General features: G+C 42.8%; 1 protein-coding gene across 17 annotated transcripts in view; it reads left to right on the top strand.

The window, feature by feature from the left end:
- LOC116940596 (actin-binding LIM protein 1-like) overlaps positions 1–18,524 on the top strand; it is a 99,914-nt gene that overhangs the window by 32,386 nt on the left and 49,004 nt on the right. For 16 of the 17 annotated variants that reach the window (XM_032950622.2, XM_032950614.2, XM_032950616.2 and 13 more), the window contains one exon: positions 16,186–16,332. In XM_032950622.2, the coding sequence (XP_032806513.1) occupies positions 16,186–16,332 (147 nt within the window). Of the gene's footprint in view, positions 1–3,382; positions 3,738–16,185; positions 16,333–18,524 lie in introns of those variants that run through there. The other variant, XM_032950621.2, reaches the window with a different exon arrangement.

Here is an 18,524-nt window from a genome sequence, read left to right as displayed (position 1 = left end):
ACCGTAAGCGTGAACAATCAATTAAGACCTGAAATGGTTTATCAAATCCTTCCAATGATTGCTAAGCCAGAATCCATCTTCTCGGTTGAAATTGTCTCTGTGCTTGTATATGTGGTTAACCTCATGAACGAATCTCTCATGGTAGCCAGATGGCTTGCAGTGGACCTCTGTCTTGGAGAAGTCAATGTCATGTGAGCCCACTGAATTATAACAGTGATCTGCCACGGCCGAGGTGTTGGTCCTACCGTGGTTTAGGTCTGCTTTGTGTTCACGGATACGGTCCGATACATGTCGTTTGGGTTCTCTAATGTAACTACTACCACAGAGTGATAGCTTTGCGGATTGTATAGTCGGAGTAACCATTAGCCTTAAGAGCTTGGTGTACCTGATGGTTCAATGAGCCACTCTGTCCACAGGAAAGCTACCCATACGGATGCTTATCTGAAACCGGATTCCTACCACCATCCATCACAGAAGAATTCTCTCATCAAGACTCTGTACCATAGAGCCCGATGCATATCCGACCAGGAACACGTAGGCAGTGATCTCAAGCACGTACACCAAGCTCTTAAGGCTAATGGTTACTCCGACTATACAATCCGCAAAGCTATCACTCAAACCATGAAGAAGGACCCTCTTGAGGAGCCTTACAAAACCATCACTTTACCCTACATTGCGGGGATCACAAAAAAGATCTCCAAAATCTTGAATATACACAAGATCCAGGTCCGTTTCAACACATTACATAAAATCCGTGATCTGGTTCCATCTGTAAAAGATGTGATTCCGGACATACAGTACCCTGGTGTCTACAAACTAAGTTGCCTCTGGTAGTAGTTACATTGGAGAAACCAAACGCCATGTCTCGGACCGCATTCGTGAACACAAAGCAGACCTTAAACACGGTAGGACCAACACCTCGGCCGTGGCAGATCATTGTTATAATTCAGTAGGCTCACATGACATTGACTTCTCCAAGACAGAGGTTCTTTGTAAGCCATCTGGCTACCATCAGAGATTCGTTCATGAGGCTATCCACATATACAAGCACAGAGACAATTTCAACCGAGAAGATGGATTCTGGCTTGGCAATCATTGGAAGGATTTGATAAACCATTTCGGGTCTTAATTGATTGTTCACGCTTACAGTGGCTTTCAGACAGCATACATTTATTTTTCGTCTCCCCCCTGCTCTTTTCAGAACATAGATGGACTAGTCCTTCTAAATAAACTGCCAAATCGCTGCGCGTGGCACTAACGTTTTTTAATAAATAAATACACCGTAAAAATTCTATGATAATAAATAAATAAATGCGGACCGACACTTCTTCCAAATGTTTCTTGCCGTTGGTTTTTTCACACCTGATGATGACCGTTTGCGTTACGGTCGAAACGTCGTGAGAATTGTTATTGTTTCATATATATTTTATTATTTTATTGTTTCCCTTCAACGTGACTTTACCGAAAGAGCTAAGAATATGTAAACAAAATTTTTCAAAAGAGGAAAATGTGCCTGAAACGTAGCTCAGCTTTTAACATGGGGAGCTAATGGCCATTTCACGAGTTTTCGCTTCCCGAGTAGTTTTCGTGCAACGTGTCTCGGTCGTTTAGTGAGACGCCTGTACTGGCACTGAGAGGAAAGTACGATTTTGACATTTTGGGTGATTTGCCTCCTTGAGAATATATTGAGGTGTACAGGGAGTGTCTGAAATGTTCTGGCAGATGATGTTGCATTGTGGGTGTTGTCAGATGATGGGCTCGCTGTGGTTGAGAGAATCATCAGCGTCATTTTTTCATAAATTCCAAAAGTTTATTTTAGATAGTTTGATTGAAGTGTAATTACCTTTCCCCTTGTGAGGATATCCCATTCAGCAGGTCTAGCAGTTGGCCAATGGCATAAAATCCACAAAGCTTTCTAAGTTGAAACAATTTAAGTCACTTCTGCGATCATAAGTAGGCTCATAATCCCCATTTATGAGCTATTAATTAATACCTCATAAATGACTTAATAATTGCTTTACCACCCTGGGTCAGTCTACTGCTGGATGAAGCCCTCCCTCAGCTGTGTTGGTCATGGGGATTATATAAGCATACTTCCCCGCACTGGTTAATTAGGGTTTGTGAAAGAGGGGCCGAGTACTGGTTCAGATATCGCGCTTGACGTTAGCTGTGAGTGGAAATCAAACTGTATGGAAGATACATCAACGAACCACTGCTGCTATGAGTGATTTCCCACATAAAAAAGATGACATTACCATTTTGTTCAAAATGCATTACCATACAATAAAAACAAGTCTGATTTTCACCATTTAATTTTTTGTTATTTCAGTTTTCTATCATGACAGATTTTCAAGTGAAAACATTGACACTTGCCCTTACGATTTCTGACATGTCTGAACAAAAAGTAAATAAATCTAGAAAACATTTTCAGTCAAAGGTCAACATTTAGGACGTGCATTTATGCGCCGCTCATAACAAAGGACAAACATTTGCAGCTCTGCAGTTGCTTGCTTACGCCACTCCTGGCAGAAGAGTTCTCGAGAGCCCTGCGAGAAGGTATTTGGCTTACTCTTCCATATTGGCCAGACTTGTTTAAAGTGATGGGAGCACCCACACTTTAGAATACCAACATGCCACCTGCCAATCAATTTATTTCGGTGTGCCCATTTATACTGCCCTACGAATCCAAAAATATAGATTTTTCACTGACGGATCGATGTGTGTATGGTGAGCTAAAGAAATAATATTAATCGATGAGTCGATGCATTTTTACATAGGAACATGCACTATTCTCTTACCTGATAATATGCTGTTTAATGTATATGTTTCAGTGCCGATCATGGTGACTTAAACATGGACACATGATGAATGACATAAAATGTAATTAATTATTTTGACATGTTTATAACAATTATAAATAGTCAAACCAAATCTCCTTTTTTCATTACAACCTCGTTTACATTAATAATCCAAGTACAATACTCGTATAAAAGAGTGGCACATGTAATGTCAAATTACGTACATACGTAGCTGTTTATTGATGCAAAGGTCTCAAGGGAACCGTTATTTCCACGGTTAACTATCAGTCACAAACGACATGGCTATCTTTTTTTTTGTTGTTGCTGGGGGTGCCTGCGTTTCCTTGCCTAACAGCGATAAGCTCATGGCGTGAATGTCGACTCGATTTGGCCGTGCTGAAATGCTTCAGCCGAGCCGCACCCATGCGCTTGCTCGTGTGCAGGAGCGGCGGGGGGCGGGGGGCAAGCGTCGTCGCAGCGTGCTTGGGGGAGGGGGGGGCAGAGTACAGATGAGGCAGCCATCCATTGGGGGGGTAGGAGTGGGTGGGTGGGAACGGTCTGACGACAGATTGCAGCTGTGCCGAATTATCAGAGAGCCCCATGACGAAACGCAATACGTGCGCAGGGTGCGCGCGTGCGTGTGGGTTGCTTGTCGCCTTGCTGGGCGTGACGCTCGCTGGTCCTGCCGAGGGGCGTGGGGGGAGGATCCGCATTGAAGCTCGCTCGGAGCCTTGTGGGTGGGGGGGCAGCGGTGTTCGACACAGCGACTGCGACTGCTGCTGCTGCTGCGAGTTGGATTCACCCGCGTCAATAAAAGAGACGCTCACTCGTTTACCGCGCGAGGAGGATTGCGCGACCGGGCACCCCCCCCCCCCCCCCATTTTATTCTCCGGCAATCGAGAAGACAACCGGCGCTAATGGTTGTTCTGGACGGACAAGGTAAACAAATATATATATATAAGATGAGTCTGGTTTGTTGTTCTGTGGCGTGGCTGGGACATCAGAGGGGTATGTATAATCCTTTGTTATGTTGTCATTATAATGTATAGACTGCAAACATTTTGCCTACGTTGACCGACCGCTGCATGTAGTCCGTTTCAGAATATGTGAATTCTTGGCTAAGATCTATAAATCATGATGCGTTATGGCTGCAGAACACATGTTGGTTGAAAAAAAAAACCTCGAGAGACAGAGAGAGGGAGTGTTGTGCATTTATACAGCATCCAAATGTGTTGGCATGTTACCTGTGTGGCGTGCAGTACGATTTCCCATTACAATGGTGACATTGACAACGGCTTTAAACATTTTGACTCATCGCGACGTGTAATTGTAGTGGCAATGTTTCCCACCCACCGCCCATTTTTCTTCCATAATTTGCAATTTTATGGAATAATTGTGGGCGTTCGTCACTTGACGGCAACAGCGGCAGCCTATAATGGTGCTTTTATTGTAGATTCACACATTTTGACCTGCGTGCGATTTTCCATCGGTCACGTGACTCCGTTTCCCACACTGTGGTGTTGTGCGCTCAGGAGCGTTCGTGGAAATGAATTGCCTCTGAAATAAATGGCCACATTCATGCGCAAATTATAACTTGATGCATATATGGCAAATTGGTGTTGGGCTTTTATTTCAGAAGCAGCGGCTTGTATAAATGGCCATGCCGATCATAGGTGTGTAATCTTTGAAACGTGCTTGGCTGGGGTATGTTGTGATGTGTGATTATGCTGGTATGTGTTAAATGTCTTGCTTTGGCAAAAAAAAGCAGCCTTTCGGAGGAATTCAAAGGTTGGCAGTGACATCTGTCTGCTATAAACACAGTCTCCTTCACAGCTGCTAAATTATGTCAAGTAGCTGATAGTTAACCTCAAAGCATATTTCGTGTACGTGCAATGTGATCTTTAAAAAAATATGCTTTGTTAAAAACTGAACATTTCCATCCGTTGTCTTGCAAACAGGGCATTTCAGCACAGTGCCCCCTTTTAAAAGCATTACATGTTTTTCATGCTCTTCTGCGACGGATTTATGTTACTGACAAGGAAAAATGCAAACATTCCTCCAAATGAGAGGAAACTGATATAACAAATGCAAAACGGAAGGTGATGTTGTTGTTACTGTATGGTCCTTTGCTTCACGTTTCATATTTTTAATTCGGCATAATTTGACAGTCGTTTATTTTCCTTTGTGAGATGCCAAAGGGTAAACTGGAACATGGTGCAATATTGCAGCAATTTTAGTTAAATTGTTTTGGTAATGATGATTACTTTTTAATATCACATCTGTGGCCCTTCTGCTTTAGTTTTTCTCCATACAGGATTGTGCATATATTTAATCTGGAGGCTCTAAAATGAAGCACAACTGAACTGAATGAAGGGAATCGGATATGTTGCATGAAATTTGAAGCAATAATTATTTGTACATCTACGTAACATTCCTTTGTAAATATACTGCTTGGTGAAGGTGTTGATTTCATGTATTTATTTGCTGACACTGATATGAAACTTTCAGCCGTAAGATTATAGATTTGATTAATTTCAGCTCGAAGGGCCCAATAAAAATGTTAGGCTTTATTTCATTGGCGTCCTGCGATGGTACAGATGTTATACAGTACAGATGTTAGTTACAATCGTGGTTATATCAATCGAGCTGCAAGTATCGGTACACGCTTTACAGCTTGCAGGAATATGTTACCGGTGACAAATGTTACTGGTCGAAAACGAAAAAAAAACTTTTTTTACAAGACTGATCCACGGAGGACCTTGGTAAAAAAATTAAGTTGCTGCACTGACCACCATGTTGGTCAGTGAACGGGGGATCCCAGGACCTGTTCAGTATCATTAACTGTTGCTGTTAGCTGGGTCGCGAATCAAACTCCGGTCGCCAGATTAGTATTGCAACGGGATAACCAATCCGCCACTGCCGCACCCATATTTTGTATGTACACTATTTTTTAGCATCTCTATTTTGTTGTTTGGAATTTATTTCCATCACCAAAACTTTGATGTTGGGTTCTCAAGTTCCAAGATCGCCTCTTACATGCCGGGCACATTCCACATTATTTAAATATACCCCGGTCTCTAGCATCCCCCACACGTCCTGCTGCCTTCGCCTCTCAGGGCTCTCGGGACGGGAAGCAGACGTGCGGATGAAGATTCCAGAAATCTGGATTATGAATATTTCACCTCCATACGAAAGCCTTGGGTGGATTTTTATTAAAAGCACAATAAAGGAGATATAAAACATTGTACTGTATGGGAGCAGTGTAATTCAGGTACATACTTATTATATGACCAACAACAATCGTTGTGTTATGTTAACTTAAATAAGTTATTGACGTGGGAGTAGTGGAACATTGGTGAGTACACTGCTATGAACCCAGAGGCCTGTGTTCAATTTCTGGCCAAGGCTAACATCAGTGAGGAGTGTCAATGTCCGAACCATTCCTAGGCCCTCTCTTACCGATATGCACTGCCTAGTGTGGTAGAGTACGGTCACATAACCCCCAATGCCCAACATGGCATGTAGAGGAGGCCTTCACCCAGCAATGGTTTGACAAAGAGCCTGTATATACTACTATTGTAGTATTTAAATACGTTGTGATAATCGCATCTTTGATTCAGTGGTAACTAACATCTGCCGCATTCTCATTATTCGAGTTGCCCTGTAAATGCATGTGGGGTGAACTGTGCGTCCCGTAGGTAGGATTATGAATTCCGAGCACGTCTATTGATATCGGTGACGTTAGCCGTCGTCCAGCCGCCCCAGCCGCGTGCACTCATCGGCGCCACCAGTTAATTGCCTCCACGGTTTATTTTTGGCAAATCTCAAAAATTCCTGGCCCCTTTCCAACACTTCCCCTACCTTTGTGACGTGCACGTGTGTGTGTGTGACCGCCTACAAACAGCGACAAGAGGATGCACTCTGTGGCATGCAAAAAATAGCAGCCTCCGGCATGCATGTTATGCCATTCTATTTGTGTGCACTACAAGGGGCTCATTTTTCCAAACCGCATAAGGATTTATATTTTATGGGTTTTATTTGTTTACATGTTAGAGGTTCTAGAAATGACATTGATAGTCCATTGTAGTAAAAATGTATACGTGTATGTACAGTAAACTATACACTGTAGTACAGTGGTGGGAGTGGTGGCACAGTGGTTAGGGCATTGGATTGTGAACTAGACGACCTGCGTTTTGATTCCCAGCCATGGAAAACATCAGTGGTGTGTGATATCCAATGAACCGACATAACTTGGAATGCCCAGCATGGTGAAATATGGTCAAACAAACTCACGTGCATCACATCACATGGGCGGTGGGAGCTTCATCCAGCAGTGTGGTGGCAAAGGCCCGATAATTATTTAATATATCATACAATACAGTACTGAGAATATAATTCCGTGTTGTAAATTCTAAACGTGCTGTTCATTTGGTATCAATGACAGTTGAAATAGACATGTCATCATCTAACAATGACAGATCATCCACCCAGCATACAATAAACTAGGTGAGGGTAACATTTAATGGTGGAAATTCTTAAAGCTTTCTCTTTAAATATAATTTTGTAAATCCTTATCAGTGTTTTATTGCGTAATGTCTTTAATTGTATTACATTGTAAATATAAGCTGAAAACACTGACATTCTACAGTGAGTTCGACTGACAGTCTACAATGAAAATTGCAATAGAGTACATTGTTTCAAGTATTTCTAGATCATGTTTTCATTACCCAAGTGAACATGCATTTGTTAGTTAACCCCAGTGGTTTAGGCTGCTGCAATGGACGGAATTATGTATGGCCACAGGAATTTAGGTTATGCTAAGAATGAACATAAAATGTAAAAGTGGGTTGGTCTTAAGTTCATGGCTTGACTATCCCAAGGAATTAACTCGCAGCAGAACACATTTTCCTTCAAGGTGTTAGGTTATTTACAAGATATAGTATTTGTAACAAATCTGGCTGTCGCCTGATGAAGCTAGTTGTAATTATTGGCAAAATGTCGTACTCAGATTGTAAATGTTGTGGCTTTGCTCTCCAACACACTGGTGTTGCAGTACTAGCAAAGAATTGGCCACGTTATATACTCTTTGGTTCTATTCGGTAAAGTCACTTTACCGAATAGAACCAAAGAGTATAGATCCTTGCAGTCACGAAAGCTTCAAATCTAGAATTGACCACGTTCTGTTGCCGTGACAACCCTTAGTACTTGGCTGTCGGGTGGTGGCGGGTTTAACGACATTTCTATTTACGGGATCTAACCCAAAAAAAACCTGTATTATGATTTGTAATATGTAGATACTCTGTATAAAATAATACATCGTAAATACGAGTAATTCTCAATCTAGCTATGCGAAGGCATAGATAGATTGGTCAGCAAGGGTTGGAGAAGTGTGGGGAAGGGTAGGACTGGCTCTGATATCACTTGACATTGATGTTAACCGTGGCTGGGAATAAAACTCTGGCTGGGGTTCAAAGTTCAGCCTGCTAACAACTGTAAATTTGGCATCACGTATTGTATGTATTCGTCACGTAGTCTCAACAGTTGTTGTTTCACAACATTTTGGTGGAGTTGTGTTTCTTGAGCATTCAATTTGGTTCAAAATTATAGTGACGCATTTTGTCAATGTAGAACACCATATTGATAACAGTTTGCAGTGACCCTTTCTCATTTAATGCAAGCATAAGCCATTCATTTAATTCCATGTTTGTGGAAACCACGGCTTGGATGGTGCTTGCCCTGTGGTCTTCAAGGACATTTTTTTAAAACAATGGGAATAGTTAGGAGCAAAGGTTGTTTACATTTGTATCGCTGTCTTGTTTCCTGAACATCAAATTCTAAACTATAGTACTGTTAGTATCCAAAAACTCAACCTACATTTACAGCTTTGAGCCACTTTGTTAAACCACGGAAAGCAAGGATATTGTTCCATATTCCTTTTCCATATTGCAGTGATAAAATATCTATTGGTATTAATATTAAACCACCATTAATAATACAGTCTATTAGGTGCATACTGTGTATGATTTGTTGTTTCACAAATTATGCCAATTGTGTGAATACCAATCACCCAGGAAAAGCCTCATTGAGTACCAAGATACTATTTACTGGAAGGTTCTGCGTTTAAATGTTTGGCCAATACCATAAATGCGTGTTTTGACATGTGGGAGGAAACCACATTACTGGGAGGAAACTCGGGGGGGGGGGGGGGGTAACAAAACTGCCATCTCATGGCTTTCAAGTAACCACGTGACCAAAACACTACATTTCCAATGGTCGAAAGAACCCCATAGTAGATACTTTTGCACGTAAAACATTCTTCCTAAAATACATTGGAAAAACAACTCTTTATCAGTGATAATGGTGAGTCATTCGATTTATTTTAGCACAATGTACCACAACCATTATCAGAGATCACTGTGTGTAACATTTGCTCCTTGCTCTACAGTGCAGTGTACTGGAGCATAATGTACGGATCTGTACGTTTTGACTGCGGCAGCATTGACAGCAACTGGAGATGTTGGGAAAAACAAGATTATCCTCAACATCATCAAATGCGATCACACATCTTCATCGTCATCTTGATTACGCAGTTGTTGGTCTATTGTCACTGTCTCGTGAGGTGTTCTACGATGTCCCACCTATAAACTAAACTACATCTAAACTATTTCTATTTTACCAGGTAAGGCCCAATGAGCTATATAGCTTTATTTCAAAAGCGACCTGGCGAAAAATAAAAGCTCAACGAAGTGGCTTATGTGGAAATTTACACCAGTGAAATGCACTAAACACATGTTTCTAAATGTGGAGGGAAAAATCAGAGGACCTGGAGAAAAGTCCACGTGACCTTCTGCATACCAGGCGAGATGGTTAACACATTGCCACCGCGGGCATCATCTTTTGCCAAGGCAAAACTGTGCCGACTTTGAAGTGATAGCTGACCTTTTGGGATGCCACTCTAACACGCGTCTCATTAGCCGTTTCAGTGACAGTGACTGGTGTTTGAAACTACCATCATCAATGTCTTCATCAATCATCAGCAGCGGGAGGCGATGGTAGTGGTAGCAATTACGTTAGTGACGGAAGTTATCTTGTTCATCTGTCACCATCATCTTAGGCTCCCATCATCGTCTTCTACATCTCTGTAATCTGTGGATTCTCACGGATAATAGGATAAATGTAGTGCCTTTCCATGACTCCATCCTCTTACATATGAAATATCTGCTAATGGGAGTGCCAATTCACAGATAATGGTAAAATTTGTGAATCTGTCCAACACCACAGACTTTGCCGATTAGAGGAATTTGACAGTGTTATATATACTGTATGAGTAGAAACTGACAGTGGCATAATTTCTCGCTTGGCTTTGAAATCTACGTATAATTAAACTTTTTACATTTTATTAAGGGATTCAAGTGGTAGGTCGTCTTATAAAAGGCAAAGGTGCAGCCCTGCAGGGAAGTTGCTCACGCCATTGGGGTCGGGCCTCCAGTAGGGCACAACCCTAGAGAGCACCTCTATTGGGCATTTTTAGCCTACTCTTCCATTCTGGCTCGACATCTTGGAAGAGGTCGGAGTTTCCCACGTGTTACCCCACCGCACGTAACCAGACCATCGACTAACTGTAGAGTACCCATTAATATTACTGATAGGACAGAGGTAGGGGGGATTTTACCGTTTCCCCTACCGAGACGTCTGCAAGTTGCAGGGCGGGTCCCGTTCATCGCTGAAACTCGGAACGCGCAAGCGGTTCAGCGTTAATTTTATTGAGAGATGCGTAGCACAGCTGTTTTTAAAGACATATACTCCCCGCAGAGAACTGTAGTGACACCACCACACTGATAGCTGGCGTCAAACTATGCCACGCCCTCCCGCGTGGCCTTTTACTTCTGATTCCGTTCGGAATCGATTCCCTTCCATTCGGAATCGATTCCGTTCCGCTGACAAAAACGTGCGTAATCGTAACAAAATTGGAAGAAAAATTGTACGTCATTGGAACGGGAAAGGGTTAAGAAACTCGCCGATTGTTTTCCAGGAGATCGAATCATACCATATTGCAAGTCCACAGTGCTAACCATTACACAACACCAACATCCGGTCTTAATGTACAGAATTTGTGTTTAATGAAAGCTTGCTCATTCACAAACCTATGATTTAAATGGACAGGAAGGAGCTTGTGTTAAAGTGGATGTAATTGGCTCGTTCGGGAATAGAAGAGGAAAGTGCAGCAGAGCATTTGAATTACGGAAGTAAAATCTTTTTTGGAGCATTCCAATTGCCTTATTCTTTCAAGTTTTTTAACTTAGCATTTTTTAAAATCTTTACACAAATATTTGTACTTCTAGGAAAGCATAAATAACTTTTAAAAAGATATAATATATGCACTACAGTAATTCGTATTTGATGAATGTATTAGTTACTATAGTCGTTAGCATTTGTATCGATTTGTGTTTCCAGTTCATGAAATAAATTAGCTTGTTAGATTTTTTACCATGACCACATTTCTCTTTTTAAGTTAACTAACCTAATAGTGAAGAATAATAAATACGCTTCGTGTTTCATCGTCTCATATCCTTGTGGGAGTAAGTGTTCAGTGGGAGGTGCTGACATATGGCCAAACAAAGCGGTGATGTGGTGGCTTTTTGCGATGCGGTAGCTTTTTGTGTCCGCTGTCCTGAGCGCTAATGGATATTGTGCAATCACCCTTGTGCATTGCAATGAGCAATATACATCATATCCTGATATTTTGAAAGCTGTCCATATTAACTCGCAGGACATTTGCTTGGGGTGACACCATTACTGCTGCTAAAACAGTTCAATACCGTCAACCACTGTCCATTGCTGGATGAAGGCCTCTAAAGCAAGCGAACGTTTTCACAGAACAGCAACGCAATAATTATAAAATTACATGACCCATAATATCCGCTACCTTAAACGCAATACCATTATTTAGTTTTAAAATTACCGGTTAGGTTTGCAAATCTGTTACGTACCTCAAAGTTGATTGATGCAATTTGTGCCAAACTTAATTAGAGTGCTAAGGGCTTTGAAGGATTACAGAGCTGCGTGGACCCATGTGCGCAATCAGAATTGCAAAGCAACTCCCCTGGTCGTTTGTGAATGCTGGCTCTGTGATTTCACCAGGGAGATGAGCCAGCGTAGGGCAGCTGGCATCCACATTAGATAAGGAACGTGGCAGCGTTGGGTTACGTTGAACAGTAAACATGTACGGAAAAAGCAACCATGCATTGGGCCAGCGTTTATTTGTGGAAGGGATCTCTCTCTCTCTTTTTGTTTTGCCTGCATCAGAATGCCAAGGGAGTTTATGATGTTGGGGTATTGCCTTGAGAGAGGTGCAGCTTTGTGTCAACAGTGGGAGATATTTCCTTTGGTATACTTTGTGGGTTGTATGTAGCTGCTCTGGAATGCTTTGTGTGGATGTGTTTTATAATTAGAGACTGGCCCAATGCAATACACAATGTACAAATATAGCTCAGAGTACAGATTAACATTTCACACTGTCATTTTAAGTAAATGCTGCCAGAGAAGAGAAGCTACACGATATACCTTGGGGCCTGATGAGAATTACATTTATAAAATACTAGCTGTACTACCCGGCTTCGCCCGGGACTTGGATTCACCACACCCGGCCGCCTTTGTCTCCCCAGTGGCGATGTTCACACCACAACAGTTCCTCGTTTGAGGCTGAGTCGACCTAGGGGAGGCCCAGGACCGGTTAAAATAATCGTCACCGGTGGTGGCCGTGAGCGGGAATCGAACTCGGGTCGTCGGGTTCGTAGCGCGGTGCGATAACCACTACACTACAATGCGTTACGCTTCCATACACACACAGACACACAACAACAACCGCCATTCGCCACTAAGTGGCGGTGACGTCACCACGACGCTTGTGCCAGGACATGTGCACCTTGAGGCCACGTGGAGTGTCGAACGCCCGCTGGCAGGAGGTCACGGGGCAGACCCAGGTGCCACGGGTCGACTGACTGAGATGACTGGCTGATGCACCACCTGTGCCCCCTACTGTGCCAACCTGCTGTGCTTTAGCCACCCGGCGCTCCGCTCGTTGTTGTGAGTGTCGCTCCTCCGCCCTCCGTTGTTGTTGGAGGGCGACTACCTCCAACTGCCCAGTAGCGTCCTTCACGAGCCTCCTCCACAGAGGCCGATCTTGACACCGCTGGTACCAGTCATCGGCAAGTCCACTCAGCTCCACGTCCTCCTGTACCACATCACTCCATCTCTTCTCTAGCCCGTGCCGCGCCCGTTTATCCCCCTCGATCCGGCCGAACAAAAGCTGTTTCGGCATGCGGTGGCTGGGCATGTGGGCTACATGACCCAGCCATCGCAGCCTTGCCTGCCGGAGGAGCTCACCGATGGGACCTTGCCAAGATCTTTCAAGGATTTGTGAGCTCCTCACACAATCCAGTCTGGTTAAACCCAGGATGCAGCGTAGGCAGGCCAGCCTAAATGTTTCTAACCGGCGAAGATGTTCCATTAGGGGGGTCCACGTTTCGCAAGCGTAGAGAAGGGAGGGAATGACCGTGGCTGAGAAGACCTGAAGCTTAGTGCGGAGCGACAGACCAGGTAGCTTCCACACAGCGTTACGCAACCGATGAAAAGATATTGCCGCTCGACTGATTCGGAGTGAGACCTCTGCTGTTAAACTGGAGCCAGTCATAAGCACACTGCCCAGGTATGGGGAACTCTCCACTCTCTCCACAACTGCCCCATCTCCGATTGGGAGTTGTGGGGGTGGAGTGTCCGATGGTACAAAATACCCAGGCAGGTGCTTAGTTTTGGTGGGGCTGATGGTAAGGCCCCATCTGTTAGTGGCATGCTCCAGTCTCAGCAGCAGCGTCTCCAACTCCTCCTCTGAATGAGTAGCTATTACCAAATCATCGGCATACATAACGTGGTTGAGCAATAGGGAGCCATCTCTTGACCGCACCCGGGCATCAATCAGCCTCTCATTATATCTGTACCATATGGAGATTCCCCCGGAACACACAGACACATACACACACACACAGACAGACACACACAGACAGACACACACAGACAGACACAGCGCGCTAACCACTACACTACAATGCGTTACGCTTCCACATGGGAGGGTCACGTGACAGATTTGACGTCACAGCTCACTTGCCGTGCAAAAAAATAAATGCATTATTGAGCTTCCCCCCACCAAAAAAAACACAAAAGTGTATTTTTATAATTTTTGCATGGTGTACAGTCTGGAAAGTACCCACATGGCAAATTTCAAGTTTGTTGAATGTCGGGAAGTACGCTAAACATTTTAAACAGACACATTCACAACTTTGCCTTTTATATATATGGAGATTACCTCATGAATGGTTTTAAAATTTGTTTCAAATTTAAGAAATTAGTCTAACATAATAAATTGTGGTTGTGACAAATGCATTTGCCAATTTACAACTCTTCACTGATCAATATTTGTCAAAAATCACCTTAAGAGCAGCTTTGACGGTACAATAATATTTATTTTGTGTTTTACGAGCTCCCAATTTAACTATTTGACTCTACATTTCAGTGTCAGAATTCGACAACAAAAAATTTACATTAATTGGCATGAGATAATAACTTACGGTACATACAACACCATCGTTTTTATGTTTACAGGAAACTGCATTTGTGGTCCCTGTCTTTTACAATATATGAGGGGTGAGAAATTGCTACACCCCTGAATAATGTACACATGCATTTATTTGATGAGAATCCAATACAATCCTCTAATGACATTTGGCGAATCTATTCTCCTGCATGGTTTTGCTTCTTCCCTATAGTAGGGATTCGATCTGCAACATTACATTATTTAAAAGGCTTTCTTATCTCCGATGAAGATACATTTTAACATTCTGATATTATTTCCCCCCAAGTACAGTGACATTTTAACCATCAGTAGACACAAGCAATTTCTTGTATTTACTACATCTGTCAACACAACCATGCGTTGTTTTGGCTCAGGTGCTGGGTTTACAATGAAAGAGCCCTAGGCAGCATTTCAAGAGATGCTTCTGACCATTTTGTGATGGGTAGTTAGGGGGTACCTGTAAAATGCATTATTTGTGCCCCCTGCCCCTCCCCCAATATTTTCTGTTGGTGGGGTGGTGGCTTAAAGGTCAGCACATCACATTATGAACCCAGCAAAGCTGAGTTTGATTCCGCCGCCACAGATAACATCGGTCGAGGGATTTATGAACCTGGAACTGGAATTGGCCTACCCTTCACCAACCCATACGGACCAGTCTGGTAAAGTATGGCCAAACAACCCCCATGACTGAGAGGCATGGTCGAGGCTGTCATTCGGCAGTGGATTTACAAGCGGCTCTAAAATTATTATGATTTAGATTGATACCCTAAGCAACCACGATCTCGAATGCCACCACCGTGTATATTTATGCATAGAGTTTTGATATACTTGAAGATGAAATGTGATGAATGTTCGGTCGCAGAATTATTACAAATAATGTATTCTTATATTGAGCTCCCGGGTTGAACCAAATCTCAGGGTAGATAAATGAATGAGATGCAATGATATTGAACAGAAAAATATAAAAAAAATGCAACAAAGCAGTAGTCTCCTGTAGCAATAAAATATTAATCATTCTGATAAAGCCAGTGTGAAGATGTAGGTCCACTTGCAGAATTATTGACATGCGCAGGACTGCGTTCCAAATTATCGGTGCAGTGCAGGTGAATACAATTACCCCACTGTGATCGAAGTCTGTGGAGCCATCACCTGCTAAGTCTGTGGACTGTATGGCTTAATCAGATCACCAAGGCATAGTTTGGGGCTGTTGTTGTGACTATGAAGCCTTCACAAGGGTTTAATCTGAATTCTCCAAAGTGGCCGGGCTGTTTATTTGTTTTCCCCACGGAAGCCAGGGTAACACGTTTTCTTCTCCCAACCCCTTTGCGGGGTTAACTCTGCCACCTGTTTGTCATATTTTTCGAGGCATTGTAACATCTTGACATCAAATTCGTCATGCGTGGAAACTGACGGGCAATGCTTTGTACCCCTATGAGGTCAGCCGCGTGGTGGTAATAGTATTCTCAAAGTATGACATGCGCTCCACTCACATTCCGCGTCATAGTCTCAGGAATTTACGATGAAATGTCTTTTTTTTCCATCAGCATTTTCTGAAGAGATTAACATTCTCCCCCCCCCCCCCCATTTATTTAAATAGTTGTGAATAATTTGGATTTAAATACGTTTTTAAAAGAAGATTCTTGACTACTTTTGACAATGCGGGGTGATTTGTTACCAGCTTAAAAGGCTACTTTACGAAAAATGTGCTCATTTGTAACACCTTCTTCTGGCCCCCTCTCATGATGCTTAACTCCACAGTGGCCCCGAAGCAAGATGCAGCCCAGCCCCCAACCTCGGGCAAGGACAAGCCGCCCATATTGTGCCACAAATGCTCGGAGCCCTGCAAGGGAGAGGCACTGCGTGTGCAGGATCGCCACTTTCACATCAAATGCTTCATTTGCAAAGGTAATCCCCCACCCCCCCCCCCCGGAATGGACACATTACATCCTTGTCAGGCTATCGTGTGTCAAAATGTTGGAAACGCAAGCAAAAGGACTCCCGTGGCACTGAATGCACACGATTAGAATCTATACATGGATACAAATTCATTTTCAAGTTTAAAGTATCTCTACTAAAATAGGCCCGCTATTATTGGCACGCGGTAAGTGTCTTAAGTTGATATATGCCACCTGTGATAGCTAGCCACCTTGCTGCCTGCTTCTTCTCGGGCAGTGTTTACTCAACTCCAATCCAAATGACCTCCTGTACCCCCCCCCCCCTTGTTATGAGGACTGGAGTTGAGCAACACTGATCTAGGGACTTCATAAAGTATTTTTTATGTTTTGTTAAACATTGCAATAAATTAACTTTCCAAGTGAGCCTCTACAGCTGTTCTGTTCAATGATTGCACACCAAGGAACATTCAGATGTCTGGATGCATTGTCGCCAAATCTGTTTGGAAAATATAGCAAAACGTAAAATGGTCAGTTGTGATATATTACATAAAAAATATATAGTGAATGCATAAAACATTTATTGTACATGTATAATATTGATATATTGCAATGCAAATATGCTTTTTTTCCACATTGAGTTTTTGGCTTGTTTTCCTTTTTGGTAAGAAGCAGTTACAAGCTTAAGTAAAAGCATCTGTTATTTTTCGATACAACTGCATGGTGGCATTCCCAATGCTCTGCGCCCTGGAGTGGAGCTAAAATGTAAAAGTGCTGGCTGTTGACAAAGTGAAATATAGATTTCATAATGTAGTATATGTGCCGAGATGTTTGGTAAGTGATGCAGAAATATACTGTATCTGCTTCAGCAGAGTATCTAGCATTTGTTTTCACCAAAAATAATGCTTGGTGTTCATACTTATTTCATGTGGAGAGTATGCATGAACAATCTCATAAGCATCCATTCATGTGTATTTTCACTCACATGTTTATGAAATATAAGATTTTAAACCATAAGCCATTCTTGCATTCCTTGTCAAAAAACTGTGAAGATAAACTTTATCTGTATTTGTTTTTTCAATTCCTATATTATTACTAAGTAAAAAAAAATCGCGAATTGATTACAAATACTGTAGGTCTTCTAAGTATACCACATGTATATCTGCAGTTGCAATTTAAGTTGTAAGTAATTAAATAATTGGAACCCTTTGTCGGTTGACGACTGGATAAACATAAACTCCCCATGCCATGTCAGTCGTGAATGTTATTTGCCAGTATTTAACCACACTGTTCAATGTGGGTTCCAAAAGGAGAGGGGTCGGTCCAGGACTTGTCCAGATATCACTCACCACTCTTGTTAACCATGTCCAGGAAATCTACCGCTAGTGGCTTGGTTCATAGTGCAGGACTTGTCCAGATATCACTCACCACTCTTGTTAACCATGTCCAGGAAATCTACCGCTAGTGGCTTGGTTCATAGTGCAGGACTTGTCCAGATATCACTCACCACTCTTGTTAACCATGTCCAGGAAATCTACCGCTAGTGGCTTGGTTCATAGTGCAGGACTTGTCCAGATATCACTCACCACTCTTGTTAACCATGTCCAGGATATCGACCGCTAGTGGCTTGGTTCATAGTGCAGGACTTGTCCAGATATCACTCACCACTCTTGTTAACCATGTCCAGGATATCTACCGCTAGTGGCTTGGTTCATAGTGCAGGACTTGTCCAGATATCACTCACCACTCTTGTTAACCATGTCCAGGAAATCTACCGCTAGTGGCTTGGTTCATAGTGCAGGACTTGTCCAGATATCACTCACCACTCTTGTTAACCATGTCCAGGAAATCTACCGCTAGTGGCTTGGTTCATAGTGCAGGACTTGTCCAGATATCACTCACCACTCTTGTTAACCATGTCCAGGAAATCTACCGCTAGTGGCTTGGTTCATAGTGCAGGACTTGTCCAGATATCACTCACCACTCTTGTTAACCATGTCCAGGAAATCTACCGCTAGTGGCTTGGTTCATAGTGCAGGACTTGCCCAGATATCACTCACCACTCTTGTTAACCATGTCCAGGAAATCTACCGCTGGTGGCTTGGTTCATAGTGCATTGTGCTAACCACTGCGGCACAACTTCTGCCTCAATAACTTTAGCACGTAATTCGAATATGCATGGTTTGATGACCATTACTCTAGGTA

This window comes from Petromyzon marinus, chromosome 9, assembly GCF_048934315.1.
Source record: "Petromyzon marinus isolate PM22_M1 ecotype Great Lakes invasive population chromosome 9, UKy_Petmar_22M1.pri1.0, whole genome shotgun sequence".
Classification (NCBI taxonomy): Eukaryota; Metazoa; Chordata; class Hyperoartia; order Petromyzontiformes; family Petromyzontidae; genus Petromyzon; species Petromyzon marinus.
Note: the sequence above shows the minus strand (reverse complement) of the source record. Positions and strands in the feature narration are given on the sequence as shown.